At 43.4% G+C, this 17,074-nt stretch overlaps 1 protein-coding gene and 1 pseudogene across 3 annotated transcripts in view; one reads left to right on the top strand and one right to left on the bottom strand.

Annotated features, from left to right (window-relative positions):
* The window catches only part of GALNT10 (polypeptide N-acetylgalactosaminyltransferase 10), a 326,091-nt gene that overhangs the window by 77,149 nt on the left and 231,868 nt on the right, over positions 1-17,074 (bottom strand). For all 3 annotated transcript variants that reach the window (XM_063811602.1, XM_063811603.1, XM_016954094.4), the window contains one exon: positions 14,380-14,546. In XM_063811602.1, the coding sequence (XP_063667672.1) occupies positions 14,380-14,546 (167 nt within the window). The remainder of the gene's footprint in view (positions 1-14,379; positions 14,547-17,074) is intronic.
* Positions 5,600-6,358, top strand: LOC129144036 (heterogeneous nuclear ribonucleoprotein A1-like; annotated as a pseudogene).

The raw sequence follows: 17,074 nt of genomic DNA, 5'->3' as shown, positions 1-17,074 counted from the left end.
ATGGGAAGATCAGTATAGATGCAGATCCCAGTGATGAACCCTTCAAGGAGCGTGATTCTAATGTAATATGAATATGAATTAGCTATCCAGTTAATCATGACACAGCAGGACAAACACACACAGGAGCACAGAGGCAGCCATCAGGATCAGCGACCTGGCCTCAAAGGACACTTGCAGCAAACCCAAGCCAGTGAGTATTCTGAACTAAAGGAACTAAGACCTGGGGTGCCCTGATATCAGCCTTCCTATGTCCAAAGCCACAAAGATGTTAGAAGTGGGCTCATATTGAGGAAGGATTTTGAGGGCAAAAATGTTCATGGGTGAGTTTTATATGTCCCAAGAAAGGCCACATGCTGGAAAGTAGGGCTTTTTAACCAGGTACCCTGAGGTTGGAGGAGATGTGATCTATCCCCAGAATTGATGGGATGAGGCAACAGAAAAAAGGAAATTTCTGACCAAGGACCAGGCAGGGCCTCAAGCACATTCTTCTATAAAATATTTTTTTATTGGACATTTCAGGAGGAATTTATTCCATGCCTAGTGAATTTAGAGTTATGGGCTTGGTTGAGGCCTCAAACAGGTGATTATGGTAATTTAGAGAGAAAGTACTAAGCCATTTCTGTCACAAGGCCGGCCCAACTTGAAAATAATAGTGCCTCCTTGTATTTATAGAGTGCTGAATACTTTCCAAAGTGCTTTCCCATCTATTATCTCATTTGATCCTTACAACGGGCCAGAGATGTCAGCTGTGTCTCTGCTATGGGGCTTTGAAGGAGAGCCTTCCCCTCTCTGGGTGTCAGTTTCCCTACTGAAAAATGAGGGGACTGTTCTCATCACTCAGTATTTGTTCTCATCAAATATCTCTTGAGAGCTTCTACCAGCAGTAACATCTGAAGGCAGAGTTTCTCAGCTCAGGGTCCAGAACTGCCTGCATCATAGTCCTCAGAAAGCTGGTTACAACACAGATTCCTGGACTCCACCGAGACTGAGGACCTGGACACTCACAGGGCCCGGGGAATCTGCATGTTAAACATTCTTCCCAGGTGATTCTTATGCACACCAAAATTTGAGAACCTCTGCTCTCATATTTCATAACTCCTCAGCTCTGAGATCTTGTCACATAAAACACACGTGGCAACTGAAAAAATCCTGAAAAAGTATAAAATTCTGATGAGTGAGGAGAAAACAGTCTAGTGTTGGCTGAGTGTATCTGATCATCCAGATAATAACAGCCTCTCAAGGATATAATTAGTGCCCTCAAAATTGGAATATATGACTGTTTAATAATTTAAGTGAGATCATCAGGATTAATGAATAGCGGCTGAAATTAAATGTGAGACCATAAATCCACACAGGCCTGTTATAGCAAGGCAATTATTTAGGACAAGACATCCTGGAAAACAGGGGTCTGGCCAAGGCTGTAGGCATCTTAACTTATCTCCTCCTAGAAGGGCCATGCGTTTTTGCTGACCCGGGGTATACATTCAAAGACATCACTATCCAAATCTATCACAAAGCACACTTAGTGACCTGCCATGCCTGGAATCCTGTGTTTTCCAAAAGTCCGAGGATCTTTTCAACTCTATCAAAATAATCTGAGATGTCTGTTAAGAATGTAGATTCCTGAGGCCCACCCTAGAACCACCGAATCAGTATCTTTATGGGTGGGCCCTGGTAACCTACATTTAACAAGCTCTTCAGTCGATGCTGATAAGGATAAGAGTTAAGAGCCATTGCTTGAATCCAGATGACCTGGAGACCGCAGGGGCACACTCCAGGTTTGGAATGTCTGCTTTGAAGGTCACATTTTTCTCGGCCACCAGACTAGAAAGTTCTCCTCAGGGTTCTCTCCTTCTGTGAAAATCAGCACCCTCTTGTACGTCCTCATTGCATTGTTTAGCTCATTAATCTCGCATTTTTAATTTCATCTCATTCCCATAATGAGACTTTGAGGTAGACAGGGTAGCGCAGCATTTCAGTTAACAGTAATAATAACAAGCATCACCATAACAACAGCATCATTAACAACAACCACTGAAGGAATGATGACCATGTGCCCGGCCCTGTCACGGTGCAGTACCTTACCCAGTCCTCACCCAACCCGCAAAAGGGAAGACAGTACTTATGGCTTTGGGGTTAGTCCTGACAGAAAATCAACTCCAACTAGTTTACATAAGAAGAGAATGTACTGGCTCATGGGATGGGGAAAGGACGGGGTGGGACTGGTCTGAGGCACATCTGGACTTAGGACCCAGCTGGCATCCTGACTACGTTCTCCATCCCCCTGCAGCCTAAAGGGGAAAGGACACAGGGGTTTGTGTCTACTACAAAGAATATTTGGCATCACTTTGCTCAGGAAGAAGGTCTATTTACAGGTCATTTTCATTCCTTCATGAGTTCAAGTTCTGTCGTATGGCAACAGAACGTGAATGCTGTGAAGGGTCAGGGCTAGTCTTTCCTCTTGCCTGGTTAAGACAAATCTGCTAGCTGGTGCGGAGGCTCTGAGAAGTAATTGTTAGTTTGAGTTTTCTATTAACAGAGACTGGAGTGAGGTTATTATTTAGAATATTCTAAACCATATGTTCTGACAGCATATAGGAAAAAAAAGACAATTTCTGAGAAGACTGGACAGAAAGCATAGCCTTATAATTCCACCTGCTTTCACCTTCACTGCAGATTATTAACAATGCCCAATACATCTCATTCATTAACAAGCCCAGGAATGGAGGACAAATAGGAGATGACAGGAAGTTATTGGTTATTTTGAGATTCCTGGTTGCTTATAAATAAGGTGGGCATCTCTGAAGAGGTCTGCATTTATAAAATAAGCAAATAAAATAATTTTATTATTATACTAGGAGGAATGAACATTTTTGTCTTTTAGGCGAAGGAACTGAGTGAACATGAGGATCCCCAAAGGCTGGAAAAGGCAGACTGCACCTGTGAATACTTTACAGGAACTAATGTCACTAAATCACATGAGAGGAAGGGATGTTACTTTGGCCTTAACACGTGTCTATTTCTTTGTTCTCTATAATGATGTAAAAATTCCATTTTCATGAGATTTCAGTATTTGAGACAGTAAAACAAGAGAAAAAGAGGGAAAAAAGAAATTAAACTTTCAATACCTATGAACACTATATTAATGTACAGTGGTGGAATTTTCTTTTTAAAAAATTTGAAATAAATAAATGATATATAAATGTGTATATTTGGCCTTCTTGATCTTTAGAGCTGTCAACTGTTGCCTATTTTTGGCTAAGAAAATTGGTAGCATTTTAAGCCTCTGATGTAAACAGCTCTAAAGGTGCCTCCAGATTCAAATCAAAACATAATTGACTCTGGAGTTGTGGTTGTCTGATAAAGATTGCTTGAAAGCTTCAGGGGCTGGAAGTTCTTTAAGGAAATTGGGAAGAATCCCTGAAGTATCTCTGTTTGCAATGGGTTTACTTGGAGGCTGCCCGTGGGTTGGGTCAGGCAGTAGCTTAGAACTAATGCCTACTTTTTGGCCAACGTGCTTCATTTACCTGCTAGAACCAACATTATTTAGAGGATTTATAATAAATGAAAACAGAAGAACATACCTATTAGACATATGGAGATGTATCAAAGGTCATGCTGGAGCCATTTCATATCACTATTTAAAAGTTTTTGTTTTATTTAGCAGGCGGGGCACACAGAGAAGGGGAATCTCTTGGATTTTGGTTGAATGCTCTACTAAATGTGAATTTTTCCTTTAGGCCAATGTTGTCTATAAAGAGGCTTCCTATAAAGTGAAACATAATGTATTTAAGTCGCTTACAACAGTGCCTGGCACATAGAAAGTGCTATATAGGTGCTGTGTCGCATTATTATTATTGCTATTACTGCTTTTTTTCCCTCTGTGATGCAGGCAAATGAGCACTTTCAGCTCCCCATTTACTGAGCTTGAGAATGTGAATGACAGGAATAGGACTTGGCTGGTGTGCACTAGAGCAGGTTAGTTATTACGGAAACTACTGTTAGGTTGGTGCAAAAGTAACTGTGGCTTTTCCTATGAAAGGTAATGGCAAATACCACATTTCCTTTTGCACCAACCTAATACTTCTATTTCAGCCTCAAATCTCATCTCTCTTCAAACCCTGAGTAGATAAGAATTTACATTCGGCCTCAGCTGGCAGGAAGGCCCGGGAGCTTTCCGAAGGAAGACTATGACAGAAGGGGGCAGTTCCTCTGCCCTCTCCCTGGGGATATTATCCAAGGTTCCCCAATCTTGTGTTCCATTGGCTTTTACTCCCCCACACTATGTTTTTAAGGAAACACTAAAAGAGTGGAAAAGGTTAGACTTTAATCCTCATAAGAAAATCAGGAGAATATCCGTGATTTACCACACTCTTACTGCACCAAGTTTTTAAAATGTAGAAGGTTCACCCACGTCAATAGAAGCGTCACCTTTCTGAAAATATAATGCAGCTATTTTCCACTACAGAAACAACTCTTTCCAAAACATTGGAGCTTTTGATTCTTCAGATGCAATCTGAGCGATTTATTTGATTTTTTTTTTTTTTTTGCTCTCCCAGTAAATAATTTATACAGTACTTGGTTCACAAAATCCTGGGGTTTTTTTTTTTTTAAGATGCACAAAATATCCCATAGATATATTGACTCTTGCATCCTGTGTTTCCACCAGATATCCACCAAAAGGTTTACAGATTTCCCTCATTATAAACTAATTGATATTCTGTAACAGTTTTAATCTTCTTAGCTGTTCTCTCCTTTGGAGTCTGAGGGAGAAGCGTTTAGGATGTCAAAGACATGAAAGGAGAAGAGAATCGAGAAAGCCTGTAGATTTCCTTAGTGGTAAGGCACCCTGGAGACTGATACTTGAGATGTGGGATTCTTAAGATTACTGAGCCCATTGTGGGGATGATCAATCTCTTCTGTCAATGCGATTCCCAATGAGGAGGAGATGATTATCAGGGTAGGTAAGCAGCTGAGGCCACCTCCCAACCATCTCTCCAAGCCTCAGCTTCATCATCTGGAACAGAAGTCACTTCCCCTGCCCTTGTACTTTCATAGTGGAAAACTATTTCACCTCTAAGGGAGGTTGTGGAGGTGAGGCCGGACAGGCTGAAGTAAAAACAGTCATTGTGCCTGCACGGCAGGCTTTATCTGTCCTCCTTGTGCCATGCTTATTGGCCGACACTGCCCGCCAGCAAGGCCATGGTTCCATACCTGCTAAGCCTGTCCCTGGGTCAGTCAGTTCAGAAGATAAAGGGTACAAAGAGATTCATGTTGTGTTCTCTGGATCAGCCTCTGCAACAATACAGCTGATATTCTGGTCTTGCTTGACTCCTGTCTCTATGTCACCATTGTCTCAAAGAAGAAGAGATGGGTAGTCATTTCACAATGACAAGGGGAAGGGACTGTAAAAAGTTAAGTGAAAGAAACCAGGATGCAAAGTTGCATATGATTAAATGTTCACTTCACAAAGTGCCCATAAAAAGGGACTAAATGTAGATTCCCACTATGGAATATTATCTAGCTATTAAAAGACAAATGGGTTTGCTCTGTTTCTACTACTGACCTGAAGGATGGCTGTGATACATTAACAGAAAAAAAAAATTGTAGCTTTCTGCCCGTGGGCGCCACTGAGGAAGCACCATTAAAGTCTCCTCCCACTGCCATCATGTCTAAGTCAGAGTCTGCTAAAGAGCCCGAGCAGCTGAGGACACTTTTCATTGGAGGGCTGAGCTTTGAAACAACTGATGAGAGCCTGAGGTCTCAAATCTCAGCCTCAAATTTTTGAGCATTTTGAGCAATGGGGAATGGTCAGAGATTGTGTGGTAAGGAGAGATCCAAGCACCAAGCACTCCAGGGGCTGTGGGTTTGCCACCTATGCCACCGTCGAGAAGGTGGATGCAGCCATGAATGCAAGGCCACACAAAGTGGATGGAAGAGTTGCAGAACCAAAGAGAGCTGTCTCAAGAGGAGATTTTCAAAGACCAGGCGCCCACTCAACTGTGAAAAAGATATTTGCTGGTGGCATTAAAGAAGATGCTGAAGAACATCACCTAAGAGATTATTTTGAACAGTATGGAAAAATGAAGTGATTGCAATCATCACTGATCGAGGCAGTGGCAAGAAAAGGGGCTTTGCCTTTGTAACCTTTGACGACCATGACTCCGTGGATAAGACTGTCATTCAGAAATACCATCCTGTGAATGGCCACAAATGTAAAGTTAGGAAAGCCCTGTCAAAGCAAGAGATGCCTAGTGTTTCATCCAGCCCAAGAGGTTGAAGTGGCTCTGGAAACTTTGGTGGTGGTTGTGGAGGTGGTTTTAGTGGGAATGACAACTTTGGTCATGGATGAAACTTCAGTGGTTGTGGTGGCTTTGGTGGCAGCCATGGTGGTGGTGGATATGGTGGCGGTGGGGATGGCTATAATGGATTTGGTAATGATGGAAGCGATTCTGGAGGTGATGGAAGCTACAATGATTTTGGCAATTACAACCATCAGTCTTCAAATTTTGGACCCATGAAGGGAGGAAACTTTAGAGGCAGAAGCTCTGGCCTCTATGGTGGTGGAGGCCAATACTTTGCCAAACCATGAAACCAAGGTGCCTATGGCAGTTCTAGTACCAGCAGTAGCCATGGCAGTGGCAGGAGATTTTAATTACCGCAAGAAAACAAAGCTTAGCAGGAGAGGATAGCCAGAGAAGTGACGGGGAAGCTACAGGTTATATCAGATTTGTGAACTCAGCCAAGCACAATGGTGGCAGAGCCCAGCTGCTACAAAGAAGACATGTTTTAGACAAATATTCATGTGTATGGGCAAAAAACTCAAGGACTGTATTTGTGATTAACTGTATAACAGTTTACTTTAGTCCCCGTTCTGTGGAAAGTGTAAAGCATTCGAACAAAGGGTTTTAATGTCGATTTTTTTTGCGCCCATGCTGTTGATTGCTAAATGTAATAGTCTGATCATGACGCTGAATAAATGTGTCTTTTAAAAAAATAGTTGTAAAGTAACATATACAGTATGATCCTAATAAATGGGGGAAAAAGCATGTAAAGCTTAGGAGTAAAGGTTCTGGAATCAGAATGGATGGTTTTAAATCAAAGCTCTGCCTCTTTGAGCTAAGTACACATCAGCAACTTACTTGTGTCCCAGTTTTATCATCTGTAAAATAGGGACAAAAATATTAAATTTATAAGTAGAAAGAAGAGGTCTGATATCATTGAGGCCAGTATGGTTTTCACACTGGGCATGACAGAACCTACCATAGTGCTGTGATAATAAATGAGTGAATGCACTTAGCACACAGTAGAAGCTCAATAAACATGAATTCTTTTTATTACATGTTACTATATGTTAGTATGATTATACAGAATGGTCTGGGATGATACATACCAGACTGCAAACATGAATTTCCTCAGTGGGGTGGGACTGGAGGGGAATTGGGAGGGTATGAAAAAGAAAACAGAAATTATAAAACACTGAGAACAAAAAGAAAATTCACAAATGGCAGATAGGCATACAAAGAGATGCTCCATATCATATGTCATTAGAAAATTCAAGTGAAAATAAAAGTGAGAGACCACTAAGCAGCTATTGACAAAATCCAAAACACTGACAATATCAAATGCTGACGAGGAGGTGGAACAGCAGGAACTCTCATTCATTGCAGGTGGAAATGCAAAATGGTACAGCCACTTTGGAAGACAATTTGGCAGTTTCCTATAAAACTATATATACTCTTACCAAATGATCCAGCAATCACACTCCTTGACATTTACCTAAGTGAGCTGAAAATTTATGTCCACACAAAATCCTGTACACAAATGTTCATAGTAGTTTTACTAATATTTGCCAAAACTCGGAAGCAGCCAAGATGTCCTTCAGTAGGTGAATGGATAAACAAACTGTGGTATACCCAGACAATGGGATGTTATTCAGCACTAAAAAGAAATGAGCTATCAAGCCATAAAAAGACATGGAGGAACCTTAAGTGCATATATGTGAGTGAAAGAAGCCAATCTGAAAAGGTTTTATATACTGTATGATTCCAACTACATGACATTCTGGAAAAAGCAAAACTACAGTGACAGTAAAATGATTGGTGGTTGCCAGGGTTTAGGGAAAGGCAGGGATGAACAGGTGGAGCACAGAGGATTTTTAGGGCAGTGAAACTACTCTGTATGATGCTATAATGGTAGATATATGTCATTGTACACTTGTCCAAATCCATAGAATGTACAACACCAGAGTGAACCCTAATATAAACTATGGATTTTAGGAGAAAATGATGTATTGATGTGGGTTCAGGGATTGTAACAAATGTACCACTATGGTATGGGATTTTGACAGTGGGGAACTCTCTGAACTTTCAGATGAGATTGGGTGTGTTCAGGGTAGTATGGCCATGGACCTACCTACTTTTTACTTAGTTTTGTTGTGAACCTAAACTGTTCTAAAAAATAAGGTCTATTAAAAGAAAAAACACTGGGGCGAAAAGCCTAAATATTAATACTAATTGCCTCCAGGTGATAAGGTTATGGATGGCTCTTTCTGCATTTCCCACATTTTCTCCTCGACTCCCAGCCTGTGCTTGTCCTGCTCTTTCTGCCTGGAACATTCTTCCCTTCCCTAACCCCAAGGAGTAATATCTACAACACTTTGGATTAAATCTCGCTGGAATTTTCTCTAGAAAGTCTGCCCTGCTGTTCTCTGTACTCTACATTGCCTGGACTTTCACCAGGTAGCACGTATTTCATGGTCTCACGGTCTTACAACTGCCCCTTACCTCCTCTAGGCCTACTGGAGCCGTCGAGGGAAGCCTATTTGATTCCTCTTATATCATAGCACAAAGTACAGCATGTGACACAGAGTCATGTCATGAATACTGCTGAATACATGAATATGAATTACTTTGATAAATCAGAACAGATGTAGAGAAAAACAAAATAAGCAGCAAAAGAACTCAAAAAGGCGAAAGAACCCAAGCAATAAACTGTAAGTGGGAAATGGCCATGCTAACAAGTTGTGGTGGTGTCAGAAGCAAACTAAGGCTGCTGGAGAGAAGACAAGAAATGGGGAATAGAGGTTTATTGGGCAGTGTCAAGAGTGATGTGTTGAAATGCAAAGAGGGATGGGGCAAAATGGATTTCCGTGATGTGTTCCCATGACTGGCATGGTGTGAGAGTGCAGGTCAGAGTTAATAAGCCCGTTATGGGAAGAGGACTACTGACCCTGGCCTCGTGGGTGAGGTGAGCTTACTACCATGTGAACTAACGGGCCCAGCATTGTCTATACTCCTTCCAGCACCAATCACTGCAACAACTTTTCAACAGCTCTGCAAACACCTGCTAAGAACTTCTGCTGGGAACCATTTCCTACATTTGTTTGTTTGTAGAAAGGCAGTTGAGCTGAAGAAAATGCTGTCAATGAGATCATACCATAGCCTGTCACTTTTGTACCTCATCATTCCGGGCAGCCTCTAGTTAATCCAAACACAGTAATTCTTTCCATTACCACATAACTAATTTTTCTGGAAAAACAACACTGTTTGAAAGTGGAGAGGCTAAGGAGAAAGGAATAAAAACAAACAAATGAACAAGACCTCTCTTGTTTTTCCTTATAAAAACATGCCACCCAGGCAGTGCAACCCGGGGACAGGTCTGCCAGCCTATACCCCCATCTTTCCCTTCCACATGTGCAAAAACACCTCAATGTTCGCCTAATCCTCGAGCAAAGCTCATGCATTTGAAGAGCTTTTGGAGACCCCTGGCAAAGTGCAGTGTTCTATTTGTAAGCAGGGCCAGGATTATTCTGGTGTCAGCTTCTGCTTCCACTCGAGTCCTTGATGCTGCCTGCACAAAGCTCTGGATCTTATTTGGAGAATTCATTTGCTCCAATTTTGTCTCCTACCTGAGGTCTCGACCCTTAGCTGAATTACAATTAGTTGCCCTGAGGATCCTGGAGGAGATTCATTTCAGAGGAAAATGCCTTCTCCTAGGCAGTGCCAATCTAGCTTGTAGTTAGCATTTATGAATTTCAGCTCTGAGAACAGCCTCTGCTAATGCAGCCCAGAGAAATCTATCTTGTAGGATGGTCCATATTTGCCGTACTTTAGACAGGCCTCTCCATAATTCTGAAATTGTTTCTCCCAAATCTCGTTTTTAAAACAATCACTGCTGAGTAAGTTTTCTTCCAAAGCTGCCTTGAGAATTTCTTCTTGAAACAAGAATAATGATTGCTTTTCTGAAAAATGCAGGCTGCAAAACATGACAGCTGAGGTGCAAGTCTGAAAGGTGTGAGGTGGGAGTCCTCCTCTGGGCTGGGTGCCTAATTGGTTGAGAAAAGGGGGCAGTGATCAGGGGGCCTCGGTTTTCATTCTCATCTGTGAAATGGGACAGTATTATTTTTCTTCTCTATCTTTTTAGGATTGGGTATGGCACTACATTGAATTAATATTTTTGCTCTCTGGAGAAACAGATGCACTTAGAGAATGATCTTGTTATGAAGTGTACCTTTTCTTTGTCAAGACTGTTATACTTTATTGGTGGGGGAGGGGGTTATTCTGTTATCTTTACCACTATGTACACTGAGGAAATTGGGATATTTAGAGGTACAAACCATTATGGGTCAGGACTAATCATGTTTGATAATGAATTATTTTCGGCAAAGTTTGCACTGTAATACAATGGGAAAGTAATTTATTAAGAAGTGCCCTTGGAAATAGAAAGGAATAACGTGTTTCTGCAGATGTGTCACTTAACCACCCAAGGCGAGTGGGGACAAGGCTGCACTGTGGCCCAGATATGGGGTCTTGTCCCTCTCTTGCAACCAGCTGGCTGTGTGCTCCTGGTTAAGTCTGCCTACTGCTCCAGGCCTCAGGCTTCCCATCTGTAAAATGAGCAGGTTGAGTTACACAGTGGTTTTCATATACTTTTTTTAGCAGTGTAACTCCCCCTAGTGAACACTTTTTCAGAAAGTAAATACAGACCACACCAGGAGAGGCACCTGAACCCCACATGTGCCTGTGAGGTTCTCCATACTTCTCACAGCGTTTCCTGAGACTTCTCTGGGGCCTCTGCTGCTCTGAGGAGCAGGCACAAAGTCACGGGCCTAGATGATCTTGAAATTCTTTTCTAACTGAACAAGGAGAGATGCTTGTTTTGAATCTGGCTGAGGTCTGGTTTATTCCATGTCTGAAGGACGGATGCCCTGTGATACCCAGAGGGGGATCCTGCTGAGTGCTACAAGCCCAACCCCAGGGCAGCTGATGCTTCAGAAAAACAGGTTACATACAGGGACCCGAGCCTGAAAACACAGATGCGGGCCAGCACTAGTCACTGCAGGAACTGCAGTGTCTTCCACAGCCACATCTGTCTTGCTGGATGAAGATGGCCCTGCTGCTGGTGATGGTTTTCTGTATGCGTGGGTAGCTGCCATACATTTCCTCCCTTCCTCCTCATGCATCTATTCACTCATTCACAAACATTTACTAATCACCTCCTTCTAGACCACAAGTGGTCTAGTGGGGGAAGACTGACAATGAATAAACAGCTCAACAAACAGCCATGTAACCGCGCATGCAGCATGGTGAATAATGGTAGTGCTGTAGCCTAAATGACGATGGGATGAGGTGAGCCAGCCGTTGGAAGAACTGGGAAGAGGGCGTTCAGGCAGAGGAAGGGCACAGGATCCCAAGGCAGGACAGAGCATGGTGTGTGCTGTGCTCCAGGACAGAGAGCCCTGCTGTGGCTGGGTCTTTGGGGAGTGTCAGAAAGTGAGCGCAGCCCTCACTGCCACTGCTGTGGCCCTGAGAAGGAGTACAACAAGGAGCCTGCTCAGAGCAGGCAGCCCGTACCTGAGGGAAGGCTCAGGTGTTTGTCCCCAGGTGGTGGAGGCTGTTTATGCTGCAGAAAATCAATCACTTGAGCAGTTTGCTCATTTTTTTCCCTTTCTGCTGCCCAGCTGTGAGCCCTTGGCCTGTGGGTGGCAGCCCATGCTGGGAGAAGGATGAGGTTGGGAGAGGAGACTGGGAAACAGAAAGCAGAAGAGAGGGAGCAAGAGGCAGAAGAGGACCCAGGGTCTGGGTGCTGAATCCACAGACCTAGGGGTGCTGCTCCATGGCCTGTGATTCTGGGCGAATTACTTAGCTTGGGTACCTCATCTGAAAGGAGGGACCCCAAGGCTTCCCTCAGAGGCTGCTGTCAAGAATAAATGAGAGAATATATGGGCCTGGCATATTGAGCTTCTCCCCAAAATGGGGGCTGCTATTATAAAGAGGGGTGAAGGGACAGGGAGATATTTTAGGCAGAGGTTGAGACCAGAGACTGTTTGCTCAGTGTTTCACAGTTTGCAAAAATCTTCTTCCCTACAGAAAGGAAAGACATACCTGCACCCACACATCCATCCTGTACATGCACCTCTGTATACTCATCCCTGACTCCCCTTCCTGCACACCAACCATAAGGAATGTCCACAACAGAAATGATATCAAGCTCAGATGTCTATCTTTAATGTTCACTCTTTGCCAGGTACTGTCCTAAGCACTTGATAGACATCTATTAACTAATTTGACAGTCACAGCCACCTAAGAGGTCATAGATACTATTGTGATCCCATTTTATAGATGAGGGAACTAAAGCTCAGAAAGGGGAAGTGACTGGGTCAAGGTCACAGAGATAGTATGTGGCAGGGCCAGGATCAAAGATATAGATATTGCCAGGCTCTCTGCCAAACAGCAGGACTATGGGATAAGGAAGGCACACCCCCACCACCAGCAGGCTCATAGGCCTCGCTTTGTGGACACAGATAAATCTCATATAGTATGCTCGAGGCTTACTGTTAGTACTTCCAGGGTGGAAGTAATAAGAAAACTGGAGAACCAGGCTCTGGTTCATCAAACATGTAGTAAGCACCTACTGTATGCCTAAGGAGCTGGGATCAGTGGTGAACAGGACGAATGTGGTAGTCCCTGCAATCAGAATAGACAGTCTAGTAGGGGAGGCATACAACACACCAATGTTCACACAAATACGTATTTTAATTCCACCTGTGATAAGTGGTAAGGAAAAGGAAGGAAATGTAAAGGGTAGCACGAGAATGAGTGTATGTCAAGAGTTAGGGAAGACTTTATAGACCGGGTAAGAACTGAGTTAAATGTCTACACACACACAAACACACACACACACACACACACACACACACACACACCCTCTCTGTCTCTCTGAGGCCTCTGTACTAAACGCATGTAATTAAGAGTGCGGTATTAAAACGGGGCGATGGGCAGGTGAGCCGCTCCTGAAACTGTCAGCTGCAATTATTCTGGAGTGCACGCATACTCCCTCTCTTCACTGCTTATTAGTGCCTCTGCAAGAAGGTGAGCAGAGGAAAGGGCTTCTCTTAATTTTGCTGCAACTGGTGAAAGCTTTGATGCAAAGAATAAGCTTGAGGCCACTGGCTGAAGGGCAATTTCCTCTTAGATTTCACTTTTGGCCCCATCTCTGTGTCTCTTAAACCCAAGACTGAGTTATTCCACAGGGTAAGACTCACAGCTAAGAGGCTCTGGATGTAGCTAAGATCACATGCTTGGGGCCAGACATGGTTCGGTCACCACATGACTATATGAGAGCTGTGTGACCAAGGGTAAGTCACTTAACTTCTCTGGGTCTCAGTTTTCTCATCTGTAAAATGCTGTGCCAGACACTGCAATCCCAGCTGGGCTTACTTGACATCTCCAACCCACTTCTCCCTTTCCTAACTCACCAAAGAGGCCACAAACCAAAACACTCACATTCCCTGCCTTCCTTGCAGATAGGGGTGCCCAGATGTCAGAGATCTGGCTGAGAGTCTACAGGACACTTTCCTGAATTAGAAGGCAAAACCTTGACAGATGAAGGCTTTGTGCCCTTTGCTCTCCACCCTTTTTCCTGCCTGAAAGGCAGACTTGCCAGAGGTACAATTTTGTGACCATGAGGATGAGGAAGCAGAAACAAAGAAACAGCCTGGTTCTTGGATGACAGCGCTGAGCAGCCAGTTGTAACAGTCCTGGATCTCTTGTTATGCAATATTTAATACATAGATAGAGACAGATAAGTGAATGAATCCTTACACTTGTTTGAGTTATTGTTTATCAAGTTTTCTGGTTTTTTTTTTTTTTTTTGCAGTTAATACATTTCTAAACAGATATGCAGGGGATAAAAATGGCAGTCACTTCATGAGTTGTGAGGATTAAATGAGAAAATGTGTGCACAGTGCAACGTCCAGGCATTTAGCCAATGATGGCCTATATGTTGACGCTGCTAAAGAAGGGAAAACCTGCCATCCCTTTGGTGAGTCGCCAGATGAAGCACAGAGGGTGGGAGGCTGGGTGGGACGGATCCTACCTCGATCACTGAAGTCGTCGACCAGCACAATCTCGGCGACCAGCTCTGGAGGCGAGCGGTTGAGCACACTGTGGACGGTGCGGAGGAGGGAGGACCAGCCCTCGTTGTGGAAGGGGATGATGATGCTTGTGTTGGGAAGTGTCTCCAGGTAGCGCTTGCTGTTGCAGCTAGAGGGAAACACAAGGGGAGGCAGAGGACAGGGTCAGCTCTCCTCCTGCCAAGAGAACTCAGGCACAGGGTTTGGCTAACTGCAAATCCCACTTCCTCTCCAGTTTTTAGGGAATGAGCAAAATCCAGGGAGACCTTGGTCACATAGGAACTTCTACATGACATCCCAAAGTCCCACCTCCAATCTCTGCATATACAGCACATGCGGATATGTATAAAAGACCTCCCCGAGTTTGAATAGTTGTGATTTCATGTGGAGGACTGCCCTACAGTAACACTCTGGCCTCTCTGTCCAGCTGTGATATTGTGATTTATAATAAGAACTATAGACTTTGGTCTTTGTCCCTGGTTCCTGGCACAGAGCTTCTAAAACTTGTCATTTCCTAAGCAAAAGGGGTGCTAGGAAAATCTTATGTTCTAATATTTCGTCTTTGACCCCAGTTCTTGATGCAGAGCTCCTAAATCTCTTGGTGTTTTCTGGGTGACAGAGGCATCTTTTGTTCTAATGAGGTGACTCTTGGTGGGCTCCAGGAGGTGGGGTGGTCACCAGAAAGAACAGGCCATAATTAGAAGCTTGGAACTTTCAGCCCCACCCCACCATCCTCCAGGAAGGGGACAGGAGCTGGAGATCATGATGATAATTGATCATGCCATGTGATGAGGCCTCCACAAGAATGTAGGAGGTCCTTCCCACAGACCCTGCCCTATGCAGCTCTTCATCTGGTTGTTCATTTGTATCCTTTCTAATATCCTTCATAATAAACTGGTAAACGTGTTCCCCTGAGTTCTGTGAGACACTCTGGCAGATAATCAAATCTAAGGAGGGGAACCACCAATTTACAGCCGGCTGGTCAGAATTACCCAAGGTCTGGAGTTGCAAATGGCATCTGAAGATTGGGGGTGAGGGATAATCTTGTGGGACCAATCCCTTTACCTGTGGGATCTGACTCTAACTCCAGGTAGGTAGTGTCAGAATTGAATTGAATCATAGGACACCAGGCTGGTGCTGGAGAATTGCTTGTCGGGGAGCCCCCCTCCCTGCCCCACACATTTGGTCACAGAAGTATTCTGTGTTGCATGTGTGAACAGAGAGGAAAAAACAGTGAGTTTGTTTTTTCATATTACACATTCCTCTCCAATGGAGGAGAAATGATTTATCCATGAGTTTGGAAGAATAAACTGGGCTTCAATGGCTCAGCCCCTCCTCTCTCTCTCCCTGGGCTCTAGTCTCCACCAGCCCCACAGTAAGCTTAGGGGTGGAAGGCCCTGCCCCTTGTACGTCTTTCATACCATTATAACACCCAGAAGAATTAACATTGTTCCTTAATATCATCAAATATCTAGTTGGTGTGCAAATTTCCCTGATATTACGTCTTTCTATAGTTGGTTTGTTTAATACAGGATCAAAACAAGGTCCACGTACTGCATACAGCTCATGCGTCTCCTAAGTCTCTTTTATACATAAGCTTCTGCCCTCCTTTTTTTTTTTTTCCCCTTCGATTTCTTTGTTGAAGAAACTGGGCTATTTATCCTATAGGAGTCCCTGCAGTCTGCATTTTGCTGCTTGCATCTCTGTGGTATCCTTTAAACTGTTCCTCTGTCTGTCCCCCTTTAGTTCTTGTAAACTGGTAGTTAGATCTACAAGCTTGACCTAATTCAATAAGCTATTCTGACAGCCTCTTCAAAGGTGGTGGTACAGGGATCCCTTAGGAGACACATTGTGTCCAGTTGTCTTTCCTTTTGTGATAATCGATGCCTAAATATTTTATTTCATCAGGAGTTTGAAAAACGATTACATTCTAATTCTATTACTCCATCTTCATTTACCAGCTGAAATTCTTCTATAGAGAAAACTTTACCACATCAACTATTCGTTCACCCCAAAGTATAGGAAAGGCAGGGTAAGTTCTTGATTCTTTACAAGTCTTTAGAATGAGCTGGTTCCCCAGCATCCTCCAACGATGGTCAATTAACTCACAAATGGAAACATAATTAATGTGTTTCAATCAAATGCAGTTATTATTCTTACTGGTTCCCAAATAAACCCATCTTTAGCCAAAAGGAGTCTTCTCAGGTTGGTTCCTGAGTCCTTTGGACATGATCAGAGTACTGATAGCTTCTTTGTTTTACGATAAAAGATACGAAAATATTCCCCAGGCTTAACTCACACATTTCCTGCCCTAACCTGGAATCAGCCATTCTGCCAAAGAACTTTTAATCCTTCATATCATCAATATCACCATTCGGATGCTGCAACATGAGCACTAAGGGTGTTCCTTACTACTAGGTTGGTTATAGTTTCTATGCCTTTCCAGTGGTCAGAACTACAAATATATTTTATTTTTTATTTTATTTTTTTGAGACAGGGTCTCAATCTGTCACCCAGGCTGGAGTGCAGTGACACAATCTCGGCTCAATGCAACCTCCACCTCCCAGGTTCATGCCATCCCACCTCAGCCTCCCAAGTAGCTGGGACTACAGGTGCACGCCACCCTGTGCCTGGCTAATTTTTGAATTTTTTGTAGAG

Source organism: Pan troglodytes, chromosome 4 (genome assembly GCF_028858775.2).
Source record: "Pan troglodytes isolate AG18354 chromosome 4, NHGRI_mPanTro3-v2.0_pri, whole genome shotgun sequence".
Classification (NCBI taxonomy): Eukaryota; Metazoa; Chordata; class Mammalia; order Primates; family Hominidae; genus Pan; species Pan troglodytes.
This window is presented reverse-complemented; position numbering and strand designations above follow the sequence as displayed.